Source organism: Leptinotarsa decemlineata, unplaced genomic scaffold (assembly GCF_025532065.1).
Source record: "Leptinotarsa decemlineata unplaced genomic scaffold, Ldec_3_MD MMD2_tig00026317_RagTag_RagTag, whole genome shotgun sequence".
Lineage (NCBI taxonomy): Eukaryota > Metazoa > Arthropoda > Insecta > Coleoptera > Chrysomelidae > Leptinotarsa > Leptinotarsa decemlineata.
Window position 1 is genome coordinate 312,215 of NW_027412686.1, and position 21,559 is coordinate 333,773.

The window sequence follows — 21,559 nt, forward strand, 5'->3', positions numbered from 1 at the left end:
TGTTGACATGCTGACGATAGCTACTCAACTGAAGATTACATTGAGGAACTCCTACATTTATACTCTTGCACAGGAGGGGGTATAGTGGGAGGCGGAGTGGGGGGGAGGTGGGGGTCGCAAAAAACGCGCCCCGGATGCAAGTGGTGGATGTTGAGCGCCCCAGGCCGCGAAGCGGCCTGCTGAGCGATCGCTTCACGATCGCGAAGCGATCGCTTCGCGATCGCCTATACAACCTTTTCCTTCGTTACTTATCCGAATATACATTGCTTGAAATTTCTTTATGATACGAATTTTTATCAACATTATTGAAATAATGTTCCAAAGATATTCAAAGATAATGATTAACTGTTTCCATTTTCTAATTAGTTCATTTTATAGCGAAACAACTAACGTTTCACCGCAAGGGTGTACCGATATAGCCCTATTTTTTTCACTACTACCAAATAGAGTGGTTAGGTTGAATGCTGCCCCATCCACGCAGCATTCCGTGTGCACCAACCAGGTACTATGTGCACTCCGAGGAAAACCTAACCTAACCTACCTGATCATCATCATCATCATCTATAATGATGATGTCAGGTTCGGGAGAATCAACCACCACGATGATATTTGGTGGAGCGATTTGATGATCTTCGAGCCACAGTTGATCCACAAGTTCTGGGCTGGCAAATTCATCATGTTCAAATTCATCTTCGTCTGAGGTTACATCTTGTTCTTCATTCAGCTCTATTGTTGTATCTGAATACCCATCGAATTCATCATCGGGAGATGTTGAATCAACTACAGCAACTTGAATGTCACCATAGGACCAATTCTTTGGTGGGGCAAAATGAGGTTCACTGGTGGAATCAGCTTCCCGAATAATTGGTGTTGCTTGATTCATGATGAACGAACAAGTTGAAGAATATTGAGAATACAATCTTATTTATATGATTTGAAGAAAGTGGGGTAGAGTAAGGGAGGGGGAATTGAGAATTGAGAATTGGGGAATAAATCCAATATAATATTCATTAGATTCATGATTTCATTTTTACACATTCACATAAATGAAATTTGTTTGAATAATGTTGAGAGAAGTAATGATGAGAGAAGTGTCAAAAGTTTTGGAATTATACTCAGAGCATTACTAGAATCACTTTTATTTATTCTCTAGAAAAAATAGCTATTTTACAATTCACACACTTTCAAATGATGGAAATTCTATACAATTATTCTATTTAACTAATTTTATTCTATATACTACATGTGACTAGAAAATGACTAGAATGAAGGAATAAATACTGCCCCAACCACGCAGTATTTTGTGTGCAACAACCAAAATAGATATGCACCCCAATATTCCTTATTTTATTTTTTCATTCATAACATTCATAACCTTAAAATTAACATGCAAGTTTTCATTATATTCCTAAAATTACAATTTTTTTATTCTAAACATACATCTAACTTAAACTAAACAAAAATATATTTACAAAAGGGGTTAGGTATTAAGGAACCCCTGGCACATGGCATCCCATTCCTGAACAAGAGGTCCATATTTTTGGATGTAAGCCAAACTCTTTCCTTGTTGCGAATCTTCTTCTTGAAGTTTCGCCCTAAGCATAGAGAGTCGCTTCTCTAATTCCAGTTTCTGGGCCTCGATGGTGGAAATATCCGCCATCAAGGCCCTTTTTCTGGAATCAGAACCATCCACAACCTTCTTTTCCCTCAAATATCTCTTTTTCACAGACTGTGCATAGGTAATAGACTCTTTGAGTTTATTACCCTCTACCACAGTCTGTGAAAGGACATTTTCCGGGCCAACCTCTTGTTCGGAATGCTCAACACGTACCTGGGGGGTGACTGGAGGGGGTGACGCATTCCGATGGACCTGGGGGGTGAAGGGAGGGGGTGACGCATCCCGATGGACCTGGGCGACGACTTCCACCAAGTTCTGCACCTCCATCACTGGAAGGGGTGCTGTAGGCCAACCACCGTAAGGTGAGTTCTTTTCACACTTTTTGCGAAAAGCACTCAACTTACCACCCCTCCCACCTTTGGCTTTGGATGCCTTCACAGGTGCGGACTTCTTCACAGGTGCGGACTTCTTCACAGGTGCGGACTTCTTCATCTTCTTGGCCCTCTTCACCGGTTTCTCGAACTCATCCCCTGAATCGATGGGGGATAATGGTTCGATGGGCGATAAGAAGCTTTGAAGATGCGATAAATCCGCCAGAGACTCGTCCAGGTCCGGGTTGTAGACATTCAGTAAATCTTCAATTTGGGGTGCTGACGAAGAAGTTGGTCCACTGAATGTCGACAAAGTTGGTGGGGGGTCAATCTCCTCCTCCTCGGGGGTTGGTTTGAAGTCCTCGAAAAAGAACTTCAAGTCAGGAGCCGCCACTTCCTGGGTGGAAGTCATCCCCGGTGGTGGAATGGGAGCCGCCACTTCCTGGGTGGAAGTCATCCCCGGTGGTGGAATGGGAGCTGCAGCTGGTGTTGCAGCTGGTGGTTGTACCATGATGTCCTGTAGGACAACCACCCTCCTCCGCTCTACATCCTCCAACTGTCTCTCACTGAGAGTGGTAATCGGGGTCATCAGAGCATTCCTCAGAAAAGACATGATTCTAGAAAGAGAAAATGAAAATATTAGACAATATAATATAAATAGTATGGAAGTGTGTACTTACATCAAGCTGCTTGGAATTTTCAACTAAGTTGGCTGGCAGGTATCTCAGGTTGGCTGCTTCTTTCGAAGGAAGACTGCAATCGAATGATGAACTGTGGCCTCCTCCTCATGTTTTATAGCCGTATGCTCCCTACCACTTCGGGTGGGAATGGGAGTGGGGGTGGAAGTGGGGTAGGATAATTCGTTTGAAATATTCGACAAGTATGAATTTTACAATTTGTTGAACAAACCAGGTAATGAGTGAAAAAATTCAATTACTCGATTGCTCTTCCAATAAGGCAATGAGTAAATTTAATTTCTTGTCACTTATACTGTTTTCATCTTTCAGTACATTCAAAAGAATTCTTAAATTTTGTTCGGAACTTGTCTGATAGAATTCAATATCGTTGTGGCCCCAAGGTAATGTCTTGGTGGTATTAGGAATGATGAATCGCTTATCATCATTATGTGATAGCGCGACTTTATTGCACATCAACGTGTAAATATCATGTAAATCACTCCTGAATACATTCATCTTTCTAAATATTATACCGCCTGTTTCAACAATCCTAATGTAATCTTCAATTGAAATTTGATTTTTTATAACGGATTTTTTAATACCTTTTGCTTTCTTTATTTCATCAGACACACTTTGTACATGATATGCTTTCGCACCGGTGCCATGGAAACTGATGATGGGATCACTCGGAAGTTCATCCTTCATATTTCCAATCACCGATTTGCTAACTGGCACATTGAATTTATTACCCAACCTATAGTTAGAAGTGTCAAATTTGTCAACATTTGCAATCATAAAATTATAAAAATTATCCGTCATTATTTTCAGTATCAAAGAATCCGTATCGGTATAGAGAAGAGAAGCTTGTGGTCCGTAATGTTTTTTGATGACATCATAGAAAAAATCATAAATGACTGTTTTCGACATATCCAATATACTGAACCCCAAATACAATGGTTTATTATAACAAACCTTAACTTTATCCATATGTATGACGACAAAGTCTTCCGAAAATATGGATAATGTTTTGAAATTGGGACGAGCTATCAAAGCATTGGCACCCATACCTCTTCTTATGGATTCCCAATGTGTGACAATTCGAATGTCTCTTCTATTGTTTACATTTTCCATCGTTTTGCCAAATATGGAATTTATATTCAATTTGAAGTAACCCTTCTCAAACTTATTGGTAGCCTTATTTCTCAAATTTGTATTTAAATCGATATATTTTTTCAGCCACGGTGACTGATTGAATCTGAGAATTCTATGAGTTTTCATCACCATCAAACCATTACGGACCGCTTGTTTCAAATTCCTATAATGAACGATATATTTCTTTTTATCATTCAAATTAGGAATAAGTTTGGGTATTTTGGACTTTGAACCAGGTGGTATAATACTTTCAACCAAAAATGGTAAATCCGAATGTAGATCGTGTAACTCGACAGGATAATGCACATCTACTTCAAGTATGTATCCTTGGGGGCTATCATCTGGAATACTATTGATATCCAACTGACATATTTCACTGGCGGTCAACCAAGTGAACCCACCAAAAGGTAATGATTGAGACATGCTATGACCATACAGATTTGTTGCATCCAAATACATTATGAAAGATGAAGGTTCTTCGGGATTATAATTTGGAAGAAACTGATTGTTTGCAATATGCTTTCTCTCCGAACACTGGCTTACACCACCACGTATACCGTTTTGGAGAAAATGCACCATATCGATATCAGTTAATAATTCCAAGTTGACACCCGTATACTTCAACATAGCATCCCAAGAAAGACCTGGAGAAGTGAAATAGTGAGCAGGATCCAATTTATATGTATCTAAACTCATATTTCTAAAATTTTCAAAAATATCGCACAACAGTAGAACATCAGATTTTAGGTATATGTCAGAATATTCACCCAAATCTTGACAATTGAATGTGTTCCATACCTGCTTTACTCTATCATAATCCTCATCAGAAACATGTTTTTCATTTAATTTATCATAAAAGTCCACCTTTGATGGTATACTAGAATAATTTAATTTATCTAAAGAATCGATAAAACTGTACGGAAAAACACCTTTCTGCCTCATAAGTTTGAATTTATCCTGTTCCGGAAAATATTTTCTTGTTTCCACAAAATGTTTTTCATCTAAATTGTCACCTAACTCTTGAAGGGAAGCAGCCATAAATTTAAAACTATCGATGAACCTTAATTTCAAAAACTTATTTTTCGTCACTCCATTGTGATCTACTATTCTCTCCATAATTATATGTTTCGTGAAGGAAACATACTTTTCTTTAGTTTGAGCAATGACATCAACTTTTGTTTTGTTTGTGCATAACTTTTTTATGAACAAATGACAGTCATACCCACTGAGATTATGAAAAATTATGGGTATAAAGTTGGGCAATTTGAAATTGAGGTTACAAATACTATGTGCAGCTCCATTTCTTTTTTTCCCCGTTAGATGGCAGTGGCCACGCACCTTAATATCACCATCACCAAATGGTTCTCCACATATACCACATGTGGCGGCAATATTGAAATCATGCTCTTCCTCATCAGTCAATGGACTCATTGGAATGACTTTCTTCAAATATTTGTGATAAATATTGGTGACATCAGCCTCCAAGTTTGACACAAACACTTTAGCTGCATCAGCACCTCTATATAGTACAAATTTAGATATAGAATCATCAAAAGAGCACTTTATGAGGTAAGAAAAAGCATATGGTTCATGAAGATATGTTCGATTTGTATAAGAGTTAGCAGGATTTGGCTCATTAGTATGCACTGGTTTCAGAATAGATTCGAAATCAGCATATACAACGAATGGAACCCTCAACTGTTTCTCGATATTTTCAAATTTCAAAATATTCTCAGGTACCCTTTTACCAAATTTATCAACCCTGAAATTTGTGGATGGTGTCGTTGTCGATATGTGATTACAATCATTCAACTGATGTCGCAATAAAGTTCGTTCATTATCAAAGTACAATAAACAACCATCACAAAAATACTTTTTATGACCACGGGCAGATATTTGTGATGATACTAGTCTCGATAAATCCTTAATCCAACAATAATGACTATTACCAGAATCATCTGTAATAATCAACAGATTAACATGACTATTTAATCTACGTTTAGAATAGTGTAACGGACCCACAACTTCATATTCAATTCTACCATTTTTAAAAACATTTTCCAACCCATAAACATTGATAGAGCAATCGTTCATAACCTCAAACTTAGGAATATCTTTCAACTTAACTGGAAATTCCATACCTGCTACATTCAAGACGGTTGAGAAGTGGGGATATGATGAAATTTCATTAAGTTTCTGACTGGCAGGGTATAAAGCTGAAGTCACAGCCCACGCAAAGCAGCACTGATCTTGATTAAGAACATTCACCACACTTTTCTTCAATTCGATGAACCTTGGCAATTTGATGTATGAAGACCCTCCGAAGGGGCTATACTTGTTGATATTCACCTCCAAGTACAAAATTTTCTCAATGGTCCAACCTGAAAATATAGGTTTTCTCTATAAGTCCATCATCATCAACATTTTGACTAGATCACATACCTGAATCCCGATCTTGAAATTCCGCTGCTTTAACAGTTAAACTATCTGCAAAACTGCTATAAACCACATCCAAATCATTCGATTGATCAATTACTTCATTGGGACTATTAAATGATTTGATGTCTGAAAGATCCTTAGTTTGCAGACTGTACCGCCCAAACACTTCCATGTTCACTTTCATGCATTTATGGATATCCAACACTTCTTCGAGTAGTTTCACTACTTTCTGCTTAATTTCATTGAAGAATGTTGGGTAATCCATGTGGTGGTTTTCACTGTCCACTCGGTAGCTCACAATTCGACACTTGAAAGCTGTATTGACAATTTTCACACCTTCCCCATATTGAACACATGCATTTGTTCTGTGCTGCAACGTCCTCCGATGTACATTCATCTGATCGCTTGCAATAGTCAAATTGCAGCAAACGCATGTTTGCAGTGTTGGAAGTGCTGGGGGTGTCAACCGTTGCCTCTTCGATGTTGGAGGTCCATCACCATTTGCGGGTGTGCAGGAATCCCGCTGATGACGACGTAGGTTGTCACTACGAGTGAAACTTTTTTTACAATCAACGCACGAATACATCTTGTATATAGAAATATATACCGTACGATAAGGAGAATTCGAAATGAGTGAAACGTTCACACCACACTCCTTATAAAAGCCCAACTCCTCCCCCCCACCATAACCCAAATGAGAGCTACAAGGTCAACATTCAATGCCACAGAGCAAGCTCAAGGTAGTCGAAGTGACGAACGTCAATGTCAAACCCCACACTCAAGGTCAAACACCGCAACGCCTAATCCCACTGTATATTCTGTACACGTCACGATTTCATTCAAGGTCAACATTCAATGCCATGGAGCAAGCTCAAGGTAGTCGAAGTGTCGAACGTCAAGGTCAAACCCCACACTCAAGGTCAAACACCGCATTCAATCTCATACTATGTGTACGACGTTCAAGGTTAGGTGACGTCATACGATATTCTGAACTTATATAGGAATTACCAACAAGGGAGTGGACAACGCCGAACGCCCACTGTTCAAGGTTATATTCTGTACACGTCACGATTTCATTCAAGGTCAACATTCAATGCCATGGAGCAAGCTCAAGGTAGTCGAAGTGTCGAACGTCAAGGTCAAACCCCACACTCAAGGTCAAACACCGCATTCAAGCTCATACTACGTGTACGACGTTCAAGGTTAGGTGACGTCATTCAAGTTCGTGTGACGTCTCAAGGTCAAAAGGGGTGGGGGGAGGCGTTCAGTCGGCATTAGCACCCTACTGGTAGTCGAGTAACGCGGATGCATGAGTCCCCTGAAATTTTGACTGTGAGACGAAGAGTATATCTAAATACATACTTTCATATATTTTCATACATGGTATGTTTCCTAAATACCTCAAAGATAAAAAACAGTTCCCAAGTCAAGCAGACATCAATATAATGCAAGAAATTGAACTAATATCCAATTAAATATAATACAAGATTTTGACAGAATCAATGCATTATTATATAATAAGTTGCCATTAGAAACAAAAAATTGTGAAGTTTTACAAAATTGAGGAAAATATGTTCATTTCTCGTGCAAAATAACATTTCTATGTGATAATTTGATAACTCCATTAAAATATTCATTCTATTTTTTTCTTTCATTATATCGACACATCGAAAAAAAAATTATTTTATAATTCATATCATTAACCAATTATAATTGTGTTATTTGTTGAATTTTGCCTTATATGTATTGTTGTTATTTGATATTTCTATTCAGTAGGTATATAGCTAAATAAACTCACTATTATTATTTATTTAAATGTTATTGTGTATTTGCTTTCGAACTGTTGTTTCCGAGAGATATTTCCAAATCCATTCATGGTAGATGTTATATCTGAAAATGTGCATGGTTGGAGCTGACATCATGTATTTCTTTAAAAACCGAAAGTTGACCAGAAATGTCGATCAATACATATAACGTGATTCTCAAGCATTCAATTATGGTTACAATTGGTCAAAATAGAAAATCCGAAATACGAGTTGCCATACGATATAAACCCCTGGAGTACGTGATTTCCTGAGACCTGCAGCCAACTAGTATTCCATCCGCAGCTGAAAAAAATCAACAAGAAAGAGATACATGCACTTAGAAACTTCGTTCTCTAAGGAGTGCCACGGTGCCGCATTCATCATCTGGCACTATTGTACGCCACTTATAAATCTTACATATATGTCAAGACTGGAAATATGGCGTGATAGTGGATTCGCAAGGAATATTCATGGCTTAGTATCATCATTCATTGTTAATTTGACTGAAATAGGACAAGCATCAGTCTATTGAATAGATGTGAATTCGCCGTAAGTTTTGGAAGTAGGGTTGTAACTGATACGATTTACAATTTGAATGAGTGCGGTTCAATGCAATTTTCATCATAGTGATTAAGAGAGTTTTCGCTTCTGAAAGTATGTATGTCGGTATAGATAACAAGCACTACGTAGACGATGAATATCGTAGAAGTCTCGAAACAGACGATTTCTCATATATACATACTTCAACCAAATATAGATAGGAAAGTACTTGAACTTGATTTCATGAACAACTTAAAACTTGTGCGCTTTGGGACGCCCGAAAGAGGTGATAAGTTAAATAGAAAAGTGAAGAAAAGGGAAATGAAAATTTTTATGTTTTTTGCCACTTTTCTTAGTAACTAATGGTACTGCAGTTTCGTCTTATACGGACATTTTCGAACTTATACAGAAAAGTACTTGATTTAATTTGCTGCGTAAACGCAAGCGAAACATAAGTGGAACCACCTATTGGTGTGACACCCAAGTCAACTTGACAAGTTTTTATGTCAGTGTTGGTGGTTTGACCAATTAACCGACAACTGCGGTAGCAGAAATTTGGGAAGCTAACTTGAAGTGCTATTGGAAAACGAATCCACATGTTTCTAGAAATGATATGAAATCTAGAAAAGTTAATGCAGTCAAGCTGCTGAAAAATAATTCCATGATAATAAAAAAATAAATAGATAAGTACTTTTTGATCATTCCCATATTGATTTCAATTCAAGAGCCACCGGTAGACAGCTGTTTCAGCCTATTGGGCATCGTCAGTACCACGAAATAACGGCTACATCCATCAATTTATTTAAATAGAGGAGCTTAGGTTATTACTTAACTTTCTGTAAGTACATATTATAGCTACCGTAAGCCAATTATTACTTCTGTAGGAGTAAATGATGGTACTAATAATGTACATATACATAATTAGATTCATCATTTTTGAGCCACGTTTCACATAATGAAAAAATATTACGTGCTTACTGGTTAGATTTTTATAATAGTATCAACAATATATCTCTACACTAAACACTGAGCCACAGCTTACTTACTATACAGCTGAAACACTCTCGGCGGCACCTTTGAAGTCGCAGTCTACGAGTAAGCGAGACAGAAGTATTGCTTTCTCTGTCGCACAGAGGGGAAAAGTCAGGGCCTGATTAAAACGATTATTTATTTAAGTAAAATTTTTAATTTCTGCCTGACAGGATCGAATTATGATTTTTTGAATCTTAATTTTAATATTACGATAAAACTAGGTTTGTATTTGGAGTTAATAAGGATTATTAAAAAATACATTACTCAAACTGATTTGGAAAATAATAAAATTTCGTTGTTATAGATTAAAAGATCTGGTGTGGGCCGACAAGGAGCGATTTATAAAATTATGGTCAGAATAATTACGATATTAGAGTTGTTATCTGTAACTTTACGAAAAGAATAGTGATTTATGAAAGTCGTTGATTGTGCAATAATGTTTTTCCTAAGGATTTAGCTTTAGCTATTCTTCTTGAATGCTAGGTCATTATTAAGGTCCTTTCTCAGCTAGCAAAATAATTAAGATTTTCGCGTCTGAATTTTAATGTTCGACAGAGTACTTACAATTTTGCATTTATTGCTTGTGACAGGCGCACAGTGATGCAGTCAATATAATCTCAGTTTTTTAGGAAGAAGGTCAAAATAATAATAAAATGAAGTTGTGTAGGTTAAGTTTTTAATAAGTTGTATTGCCCAATAATTGAAAACTAACAGGTGGAAAAGGAAGTAAATAAAAAATGCTTACCTATTAATAATACTAATGATTTATTAACAGTAATAAAGAATACAACATTCATTAATACATAAAAAAAAACTCAATAGACAAAAAACAAAATCAAAAATTTAATTACAACTTACGACAACAAATTATAATATATTTTGTAGCAATAAAAGTACCTACAGATATGTTACAAATTTCTCCATATTATTAGTTTATTTTTGTTGATATTTCTAAAATTACCATTTATTGTTTTTAAAGTGTAATATATTCTAACTCGTAAATATAATCTTACTACAAATTCTTTGGGGAAATATTTACAGGGATGATTGAAAGACAAATGGTTACTTATATCTAAAAGAGTATTGCAAATATTACTTTTAGTTGCGAATTTTTCAAAGTTTTCTTGAAATATTTGCTCTATTTTACAAATTAGTTACAGAAACTCGTCATTAGGCATTTGCAAATTTCCGAAGGTGTCCTTATTCGCATTTTCATATGCCTTAAGAAAACAGTAAAAAGATGAATCATCTAGTTCATCATGGTCTTTACTATAAGTATTGCAAATATCACAAGAGTGGATTTTTAACGCTTTATTTAAAAGGTACCCACACACGTACCGTATAAAATTTTTTTGCAACATTTCATTATTTGAATAATGCATGCTATTTATTGCGTCTGTTTGTTCGGGTACTTTATCCGTTTCCTGAGATACAAAATCGTGTTTGCAGTCAGAAAGCCTTAAAAGCATCTGATCAGAATCTGCCTCACAGTTTTCTGTACCTGAATTAAGCAAGTTGACGCATTGCAACTTTCTAAATGTTCTGTGGAACTGTATTGCTGTTGGGTTAATGCAGTTCCCATTTTCACTTCTGATTTTACCGAAATGGTTCTCCAGACAGTCTTGGTTTAATCTTCGTGTAAGTATATAATCAAATCCTGCATTTTCCCGAAGATAGTAAAATAACTGAATAATACTGTTGATTGAAATTATAAGGCTTTTGATGAATTTAATTTTTTTGGTAATGCTCATATTATTTTTGTCTCGAATTTCAAGACTTTTAAAGAACGACAAACAATCCATTAGAAACTCTAATTGAAATGAGTTTGCTTTAAAAGCAGCATTATATTTTTTTGGGTTAAAGATTTGTGAGGAATTTAAAATATCAAATAGTTGATCTACTCTATTAACAAATTGAACAGTTTCAGTCGCTTCTGCGGGAAGGGAACCAAATCTAATATAAAAACTCATACCTACATGAACTGAGTAACTAAATACTTGGGTGGCAAGTTTTACCTTCATTTTTTGGAAACTAGTGGGATAAATATGAGAATCGGTTAATTTAGGTGCTGCTTTAACAGGTAATTTTTTATCTAACTCATAGAAGTCTTTAATATATTGCCACGAAATTTTTTTACCATTAACATAGAAGTCATATGCCATCAACATATTTCTCATAGCTTTTATAATATGTGGCACATCAAAGATGAAAACGAGATACTGGTTTTCTGAATAAAAACCAGTATTTTCTGAAGATATTTTTAAAATATTTGACAATTTGATATTGTTGGACCCCATATCACAAGTAACTGCACAAACATTTAATCCCACATTTTTTAATTTTTGCACAGCTTCATTTAATAGGTTATGTAATAGGTTAGCAGGACAAGAAGTATGACATAAAAAATATGCTATTGGCTGTTTCCATTTGGAATAAATTCCTCTGACCATAAATACACTGGCAGTTAAAGTTGGTTTGAAAATTTTCTCCCCTGTATCACCCATTGCTAGCCCAATGATATAATCTTGATTACGCTCATAAAATAAATTGGCTTTTATGGATATTTCATCGAAGCACAATAAGCAATATTTGCTTTGGGCCTGAAAACTGTCAATCTTTTTTTTTAATAAAATGAAGAACTCGGGATTATCTAACCCTGGTCCTATCCTAACTGCTCTGATTTCTTTTAGCAAAGTGTTAGGCGAGGGAAGGCTATATTTAGCCATCAAGTATTTTTCATACACTCGGGGACCAGCAAAATATATTGACAGACATTCAATTTTTAACTCTTTGCTATAACGTCTACCCTTTGGATGTTTATTCGCCTGTGATACTTGCATATTAACACATTTTGCAGTTTCTGGATTGCAACATTTGAATGTTAGGGACATATATTCCTCCAAAGATATATTGTCTAAGTCATTAATTTTTTGACTCTCAAGTACCTGAACTCTTTCTCGTAAATATTTGTTTTCGGCAGTTATGGACTTGATGTGCTGTCTGTATTTAACCTTCCTTGGGGTATCGAAGGATAAATTGGCTGACGTTTGGCTAGAATTTGGAGATGTCAAAGGAGGAGTAACTGTGATTGGACTCACGGCGATTTCATGTTGAACCTCGGTTTTCAGTTCGGTTTCAACTACATTTGTCTGGTTAGCTGCAAAAATACATTTTATTTAACAAATAAAAAACAACTTAGGGGAATATGTACTCTTAAGCAAGGAACAATTTATTTCGTAGATTTTTTTATACAGGGCGGAACAAAAACTTTAACAAAACTTGACATGTACAGATATCATGCGATTTTTAGCTCATTTTAAAAGGTTAAGAAATCAAAAGGTTTTAGTCTTTTAAAAGTGGGACAATTAAAATGAAAGCACTGTACAGTTATTTTTGGTTCACCCTTCGTTTCGCCCTGTATACAAAATATTAAGCTTTATTTTAAATTAAGACACTATTTTCAATACCTGAATCAAATAGTGGTGGTGAAACCCCGCCTGGAACTATAACATTGTCATCTAGAAGTAGTATTTTTGCAGTAAGTTGCAAGGGCGGTGCACTATACGAATGATCAGTTCTGGAAGTACCCTCGAGAGACGGGAATAGGGTAGGAATTGCAGTGGTTACTAATCGTGTATGAAAGTGACTAGTGAACATCCTCTCTTCAAAATGGATTTCACATATCGAGTAACTTCGATGTAAGTCGATTAGTTTTCCGAACAGGTCCTCGCGATTGGCTTTCATTGCCCATATTCTGGCTCTGTAAATAAATAAAAACATTTTTAAACAACACCTCTATTTAGGGTGTCCCAGATAAGAATGAACTCTACAGGGATCTCATAAACGATTAGAGCTAAAGAGATGTTCAAATTAGGAAAAGTTGCGCCTCACTGAACCCTGCCGGATGATGTTTTAAAATTTGGAAAATTCTCATTACTTCCGAAGATATTTGGGAAAAACCGATAATTCCAATTTCATTATTATCTTTTTCTGATAATTTAAAACAATAAAACAAAATAAATTTCACGTTTCATAGCCACTTTTTAACCCAACGTTTTCTTCCTCCGCAGTCATCATCAAATATTCGGTTTTTCCCAAAATATTTTCGGAAGTATTCGAAATCATACTGCAGGGTTTAGTGGGGCCCAACTTTTTCCTAACTTAAACAACTTTGTAGCCCTAATGGTTTACGAGATCCCTGTAGAGTTCATTCTTGTCAGGGACAACCTGTATTCCTATTTGCTTCATTACAATTAATAGTCGTTGATATATATAAAAATAGTAATGTAGGAAAAACAAGGAAAAACACCATAGAAAAAATATCATACAAAAACCCCCTGAAAAAAAAAAAACAAAAAAAATACCCCATTAACAGAACACTACGCTTTTGCATACTGTAAATTCCCCAGAAAAAATATACATACTGCATAATGTGTCCCCGCATAAGAAATGCATACCACTTTTTCTTGTATATAAGGGCATCTTTCGACCACTTGAACGTGGATCTATTTTAAGAAGAGGCAGGTACTTATTTCGAGAGCTGGGTGATATTTAAGGTTTTGGAAGTTGACGCTTTGACCAGCTTTGACGGTAATTTATCTTATATATTTCCAAACAATTTTACGACAACACGGTATAATCAAAAGTTTACTTTTTATTTACTTAAATATGCAAAAAAATATGATGTAAGAACTTACCGATTCGCATCCTTAGGAAAACAATAGAATTTCTTCTTCGAGTTATAACCTTTAATATAACAGTTTCGCACTGCACAAACATGATGATGTCCTGATGGTTTTTTGTCACTCATTTTACTACAGTTAAAAATTCAAAAATAAAACACTATGTTCAAAAGAATCACAAACAAAATGCACAAAATTATACACCCGCCTATGACGGCTAAACGTATAATGAGTAATACTGATCTCCCGACTGCACGCCATAGACGTCTTTTCACCTAAGAGGCGGGGCATAAAGCCTGCGCGAGGGGATCGACGCAAACCGTTCCCGCCAAGAGAGTGTTTTAGCTGTATAGTAAGTAAGCTGTGACTGAGCGTTGTCCGACGAGAGAGGTATACGTGGTATACGCTGAGGCAGGCCCGTGCTGGGCCGCCGGGACACCGGAACGTGTCCCGGTGCGCCCTTTGGCCGGATGCGCCCTTTGGCCGGACCTTTCTGGCACCCTCCGGCCCCGAACCTTACAAATTTTACATTTAGAATGCCAACATTAAATGTTTAACAGCATAATTAACACCGTTTAAGTAAACAGAAAATTTAAATAATAAATATAATTAAATTTGGATCATTATAAGACGAAGCTTATCGTCGATATTGCCGAGCGGCCGGGTTGAGTGTTGCGGCTGTAGGCTACACAGAATGAACTACGACAGCGCCCTCAGGAAGTGTGGGGAGTGGGGGCGGTACGAGAGTCCCAATTTCGTCTACCTGTTCATGCTTGTATGTTACATGTTACTCACTAGTCAGTAAACTCATGCAGTCGGCCTGATTGTAACTTGTACTTGTGTAGTATTGTATTAGTGTTTTATTTCAAGTTATTCGGTGCTGTTACTGTTCTTCCCGTGCAAGTTTCAAACCCTTAATGTTAAAGGTAAGTGTTGTTATTATTCTTATTAGTGAGTTGAGGTTTGAGGTGGAAAAAGCACATAGATATAGATAACCTAAAGCAAAATACTAGGCATAGACCTAAGCCTTTTCTGCATAGCATAGACCTAAGCCTTTTCTCACAACAGTGGAACAGTGGCTGGTAAATTTGAGAAAAAAACAGAGTATATATAAGGGGCGTCTAAGTTGGCCAAAGCATTTACTTTTACTAATCATCTCATCAAAATATTTTATACAGATCACATTAAAATTATTATTGGTAACATACTATGTTTGTTTATCTTTTACTCGAACTGTCAAATAGCCACATGTTGTCAAAGTATGCTCTTTTAATCTTGCATTTATTTAAAACTAAATCTTGTTTTTTTAAATACATAAAGTGATCAGTTAAATTTTTTTTAGCGGGTTACAAATCATGGACAAGAAAAATAAAAGGAAAAAAAGTGGACATGAATTTCGTCAAGAAAAGAAAAACAAACTTCTACTCGAGTCTGCAATATCATGTTCAAAAATAACAGCTTTGTTTAAAAAACCAGACGGCCCATCTGAAGATGAAAATCTTGAATCACATGCACAAAACAAAACGTTTGAGGAAGCAGAATTTGTTAGCTTCAACTTGTCTTCACCATCAAGCTCATCAAATCTTGATTGTTCCAAAATGATTTATGATAATCAGTTTTCCGATCTCAGTTCTGATAGATTTCAGGGGTTCAAATTAGTTGAAAATTTACAAACTGAAGAGCAAGACCCGAATTATCTTAGTCCTCGTAAACTGGAAGCACCTTCACTTGACACAGGAAATTCGGCTCGAAGATGTTATTCTTCAGTAGAAGAATCTCAAGTACATATAATCAATTACTTCGAAAAACCAAGCGAAAGACATTTATCGGCATATCTTGATTATCATCCAATACAACCTGATGAAAGAGAGTTGCCTTTTAATGACAAAAAACCCTTATACACTGTAAAACGAAACGATGGAGAAACCTTTCAGAGACATTGGATTTCATATGACGAAAATTCAAAGAAACTGTTCTGTTTTATTTGCATCGTTTACAGCAGCAACTCCAATTCAACCTTTTGTACAGGGTTTGAAGACTGGAAACATGTCCACCAAAGAGTTAATGAACATGAAATGTCCAAAGCTCATTTTCAATCCGTCGAGGCTTTTATGGTAGCCAAACGTAAGAAAAGTACTCGTGACCTTCTTTTTTGTGATCAACTAGATAAGAGGAAACAAGAAGTCTTAGAAAGGAGACATGTGGTGAAAATTGTAATAGATGTCTTGAAGCTTATAGGAAAGCAAGGATTGGCTTTTCGTGCATCAAAGGAAGCTGCTTACTCTCTTAAAGATGACACAATCAACCATGGCAACTTCTTAGAAATTATTATGTTAATGTCCAAGTATGATCCACAGTTAGAGAAACACTTGAAAAAGGCTATTGAAGAAAGTGATACGCGCATGTCTAAGAGGTCAACAAAAAAAACAGACGTGGAACACGAAAAAAAAGGCAAAAACAAAAGGGTGGGCAGAGGAAGTGCCGTGACATTTCTAAGTAACAACACGGTAGCAAAAATAATGATCTGTATGACAAAAGAAATCAAATCTGTCGTGGCAAATGAAATCAAATCGGCCGGCAAATACTCAGTTTTGATGGACACGACGATAGACATAAGTAGCAATGATCAATGTGCAATAGTTGCCAGGTATGTTAAAGGTCATGAAGTGTGCGAGAGACTACTGGCATTAAAAAGTGTGGTTTCTACTACAGGAGAGGCATTATTTGACACTCTCTCTGGTGTATTGACAGAACTTGAAATACCTTTGAGTGATTGCGTCGCAAATGCGTTTGATGGTGCGTCTAACATGAGCGGTCAGTATAATGGTTTGACTGCACAAATGGCCAGCAAAATCCCAAATCACATTCACACGTGGTGCTACGCGCACGTTTTGAATCTCGTAATATCTGATACAGCTCAATGCCTCACTGTAACAATCTCATTTTTCAGCATAATGCAAGAGACCCAGGTTTTTTTGAAGGATTCAATTAAAAGACTGGATATGTTTAGGAAGCAAAATCCTGAGTACAAGTTGGAAGCCATTGGGGCTACCAGATGGCGAAGCCGCAGCAATGCAGCAACGAAAATATTCGGCAGAATAGACATGTGGACCTCTTCTGAAGAACAGTCTTCAAACACAGCTAAACCTAACAAACACATTTATCTGGAGTTGGTATTGGCTCTGTTCAAAATTTCACATTCAGCTGATTTCAACGCCAAAGTGAGACATGAAGCAACTGCTTTACTTAAGAAGTATCTGGATTTTGAAACAGTACTTGTTGGCATGATATTCTTGCAATTGTTCAAAATCACTACGCCACTATCGGATTACCTCCAAACAAAGAATCTGGACTACGCCCAAGCGTGGAGGAATATTGAGTCTTCTCTTAGTAGGCTAAAACACCTAAGGGAGAAGTTTGATGAGACTTTGAATGCAGCACAACGCTTTGTTTTGAAAATGACGCAGAAACTCGAAGAAAGAGCAAAGGCCGATGAAACTCTTAATGAGATTGTTATTGGCAAAGCAATAACTGAGAAAAGAAAGAAGAAAGTAAAGAAAATGGCAGGAGAACTTGCTGAAGACGACAGTGTTGGAACTTCTCCGGAAGAAGAATTCAAAATAAAGATCTTCTTCGTAATTGTAGAGAGAGCTGTCCAAACTATGGAAAGCCGTTTTGTGCAGCACAAATCGCTATACTTGGATCTGGCATGTTTTGACCCAAAAACATTCAAATCCCAAGAATCTCTTCCACCTAAAGCATTGAAGAAAATAGGAGAATTAGTTTTGAACGTTGATGAAGAAAAGCTGAAAGAAGAACTTATCTCATTCGTAAATGTATGGCCCCAGATTTCAAATGCAAGTTTGAACGCCGACTATGAGAATGAAGATGTCTCAGACGAGAAAATCGATGCGCAAGAAGAAGAAGATGATGAAGACCACGAGGTCCAGTGCAAAGAGTCGGCATCATGCAATAGCTGTATCAAGTGTGCATATAAAGTTATATTAGAATATAACATGTACTGTTTACAATACCCAGAACTTTCAAAAGTGTATAAGTTTCTTCTAACTATCCCATTGACTCAAGTCTCTTGCGAACGAGCATTTTCAAAGTTGAAACTTATCAAAACCAGATTAAGATCGTCTTTGACAAATGACAATTTAGAATCATTACTGTTGATGCAATCAGAAGCTGATATTTTGAACTCCATAGATCCAGACAGCGTTATTGACTATCTTTGCAACTCCAGCTCCGAACTTAAAAGACTTCTTCAGGTTTAGATTCAGTTTGCAAATTGACTCAAAGAAGACCTACATTTGTGAATTATATATATTTTTTTATTTCCTTAAAAATTATGTAATAAGTGGTAACTTTTTTTTAAATGTATATATTGCATGTTATATGTGAAATGTTTACCGAAAATTACACTTATTACGTTTCAACTCCTACTTTCTCTTTTAATTATTTTATTTTAGCTTAAAAGCTTAAGCTTAAACATTTCTTCAAACGATATAAGTACGACAGTTATTTTCCCATTCCGCATTGCAAATATTTAAAATTACCGTTATTCTTGAGCAAACAATAAATGGCCATTTTGTTTGACAAATACTGGTACGATTGTGTAAGTGTGATCGTTCGCTCGTACGGTGACCAGATGCCAGAATAGCAAATTGAACCCAGCGTCATGAGCGATCAACACGCTAAAAAAACAGAGGTTAGGAATGGTGGAGGGGGGGGGGTGTTGGCGCCCTTTGGCTATGGCCGTCCACCGCCCTAAGAAAGGGTCCAGCACGGGCCTGCGCTGAGGTATACGTGAGAGAAGGGGAAGACAGACAGACTGGCGCTGTAACGCGGTAACGAAGCCGTTTAGTTTCCCATAAGAAGTTATCACGGCAAAATTGTTGAATTTATAATGTGAATCTCAAGACAACGTTCGAAAGTTGACGAAATACTTTGTCAATTGTCGGATTCATCAGCAAATAATGCCAGAAATATAGCAATACAGAAAATTTGTGATCAGGTTATTTAACGTATTCAAAAATACTTCATTGTGAAAATTTCACTAAACAGTTTTATAAAAACGCAACACAATATATATATATATATATATATATATATATATATATATATATATATATATATATATATATATATATTCACGGATAGGAATATGCTGAACTGGTTTTTCCGGGTATTTGATCCGTGTATGTGATATTATCTCTAATTTCACCGACGTTTCGACAAAATCTCATTTCTCATTTGTCATTATCAAGGTGTGCTGTTACGTGTTCAGAAATTTGTTGACCTTGCTCAACTCACTTCTTACTATAATGGTAAAATGGTATTCGTTATGTGTTCAGAAATAGATTAGTCCATAAACCCTCTACTACCTACTATTTAAACGTTGTTGAGTTTTACCTGCGTTCTTCTTCTTCTTAGTTGACCTCATCTCCCCGTTAAGGTATTGAATATGAAATCTGAAGTTTTCACGGATAGGAATATGCTGAACTGGTTTTTCCGGGTATTTGATCCGTGTATGTGATATACCAAGAAAGTACTTGATAAAAATAGCTGCGTAAACGCTTGCTATTTTTAAAAATAGCTGCGTAATTCATTTCGTTAAAGCGTTTTCGTAGCGTTCCCTTCTTAGATACGAAAGTTATCAGAAGAGAGGACAACAAATTAATCACTAGCTGGTATGCCAAACCTAGTGCTTCAGGAAGGTTCTTACACTATGAATCGTACCACCAACAAAGACAAAAATTAAACCCAGTGCTAGGTATGAAAAACAGGGTAATTGAAACAAGTCACATCTCATTACGCAATGACAATCTCAAAAAACTTTTACATCTTTTCATTAACAGTGGTTATCCAAAAAAACTCTTACATAAATAAATATTCAATAGGTCATCCATAGACATTTATCCCCTCAGGAACAATAAAGATAATTCTAATAATCAATCAATTCAACAGAATCTTTACCTTACATTACCTCACATTCAATCATTGAATCATAAATTTAAAAACATTTTTTCTAATTCCAAACATTGATATTGCATATAAAAATCAACTCACATTGAACAATATTTTTTCAAAATTAAAAGACAAAGATCCAATTTTAGACAATTCAAATGTAATCTACCTACTGCATACCTTGCACACAATGTGAAAAAAGTATATAGGCCAAACCAAAAGGAAATTGAAAGACAGAATTTGTTCTCATAAAAGCGATATTAGAAATTATTAAAAAATTGGGCTCTAGATCAACATACGATTGAACTAGACCACATACCTGATTATGATAATGTAACTATCATAGAACATGAATCCAATTCTAAAAAGATAATTTTTCTCGAAATGATAAAGATTTTTGAAGAACCAAATGCAATCAATTATAGAACTGACATAAATCATCTTAGCATAATTTACTCATATCTACTAAGTCGCCCTCTACAAGGGACTTCCAACAAGTGATATAACCCTTCCAAAGATAATATAATATTGGCAACCCTAGATAGTCGGTGTTTTTATAGTTTTTATATTTTTTATTTTTCATCTCTTATTGTACGTTGGCAATAATGTCAAAAAAAATCACTGTCAATGATTTCTTTACTGTCAACTTTCAACTTCACATTATAGTCTCCATGGGAGATTATGATTTAATAAATACTGAGGTTATTTCAAATAATCTAATCAATCATTACATAACGTAAAGTTTCTATTTTCAAGTTGTTTTTTACCAAGAGTGTTTGTCGTTTGGGAAATGTTATGTTTACAAATCGCGGCAAGTGAAAGGGATTACTAACCTCACTTTCGTAAGTGTCACACATTTCACAATTTGTTAAATAAATATTAAAATCAATCAATTCATTGTAGAGTTCCTGATGAAGAGCCAATAAAGACTCGAAAGCTAGAACAGAAGAGTTCACTTATTTTACCATCCCCTTATAAACTGCATACTCCTTAGTTTGAGGAGTGCCTAGAACACGCTCAGACCTCGGAAGGTCGCTGGTGTAAAGGGAGTACAGCGTGGGAGTCAGCACGGCCCCTGAGGCATTCCAGCGAGGTTTTCTCTATTGTCAGATGAAGAGCCCTTTACTCTAACCTGAAATGTTCTGTCTTTCTGGAAAGACCCAGTCCACCGGATCAGGACCCGAGGCACGTCGAACGCGATTAGTTTATGCAGAAGACCTTCGTGCCATACACGGTCAAAGACCTTCGAAATGTCTAGTAAAACGACATG

The 21,559-nt window shown here is 36.2% G+C and overlaps 2 protein-coding genes across 3 annotated transcripts in view; both read left to right on the plus strand.

Moving 5' to 3' along the window:
* The window catches only part of LOC111511924 (follistatin-related protein 5), a 673,378-nt gene that overhangs the window by 153,581 nt on the left and 498,238 nt on the right, over positions 1-21,559 (plus strand). The window lies entirely within an intron of this gene.
* Positions 14,731-18,764, plus strand: LOC141485353 (zinc finger MYM-type protein 1-like). Its single transcript, XM_074181853.1, has 2 exons — positions 14,731-15,242; positions 15,659-18,764. The coding sequence occupies exon 2, from the start codon at positions 15,672-15,674 to the stop codon at positions 18,594-18,596; it is 2,925 nt and encodes a 974-aa protein (XP_074037954.1). The 5' UTR covers positions 14,731-15,242; positions 15,659-15,671; the 3' UTR covers positions 18,597-18,764.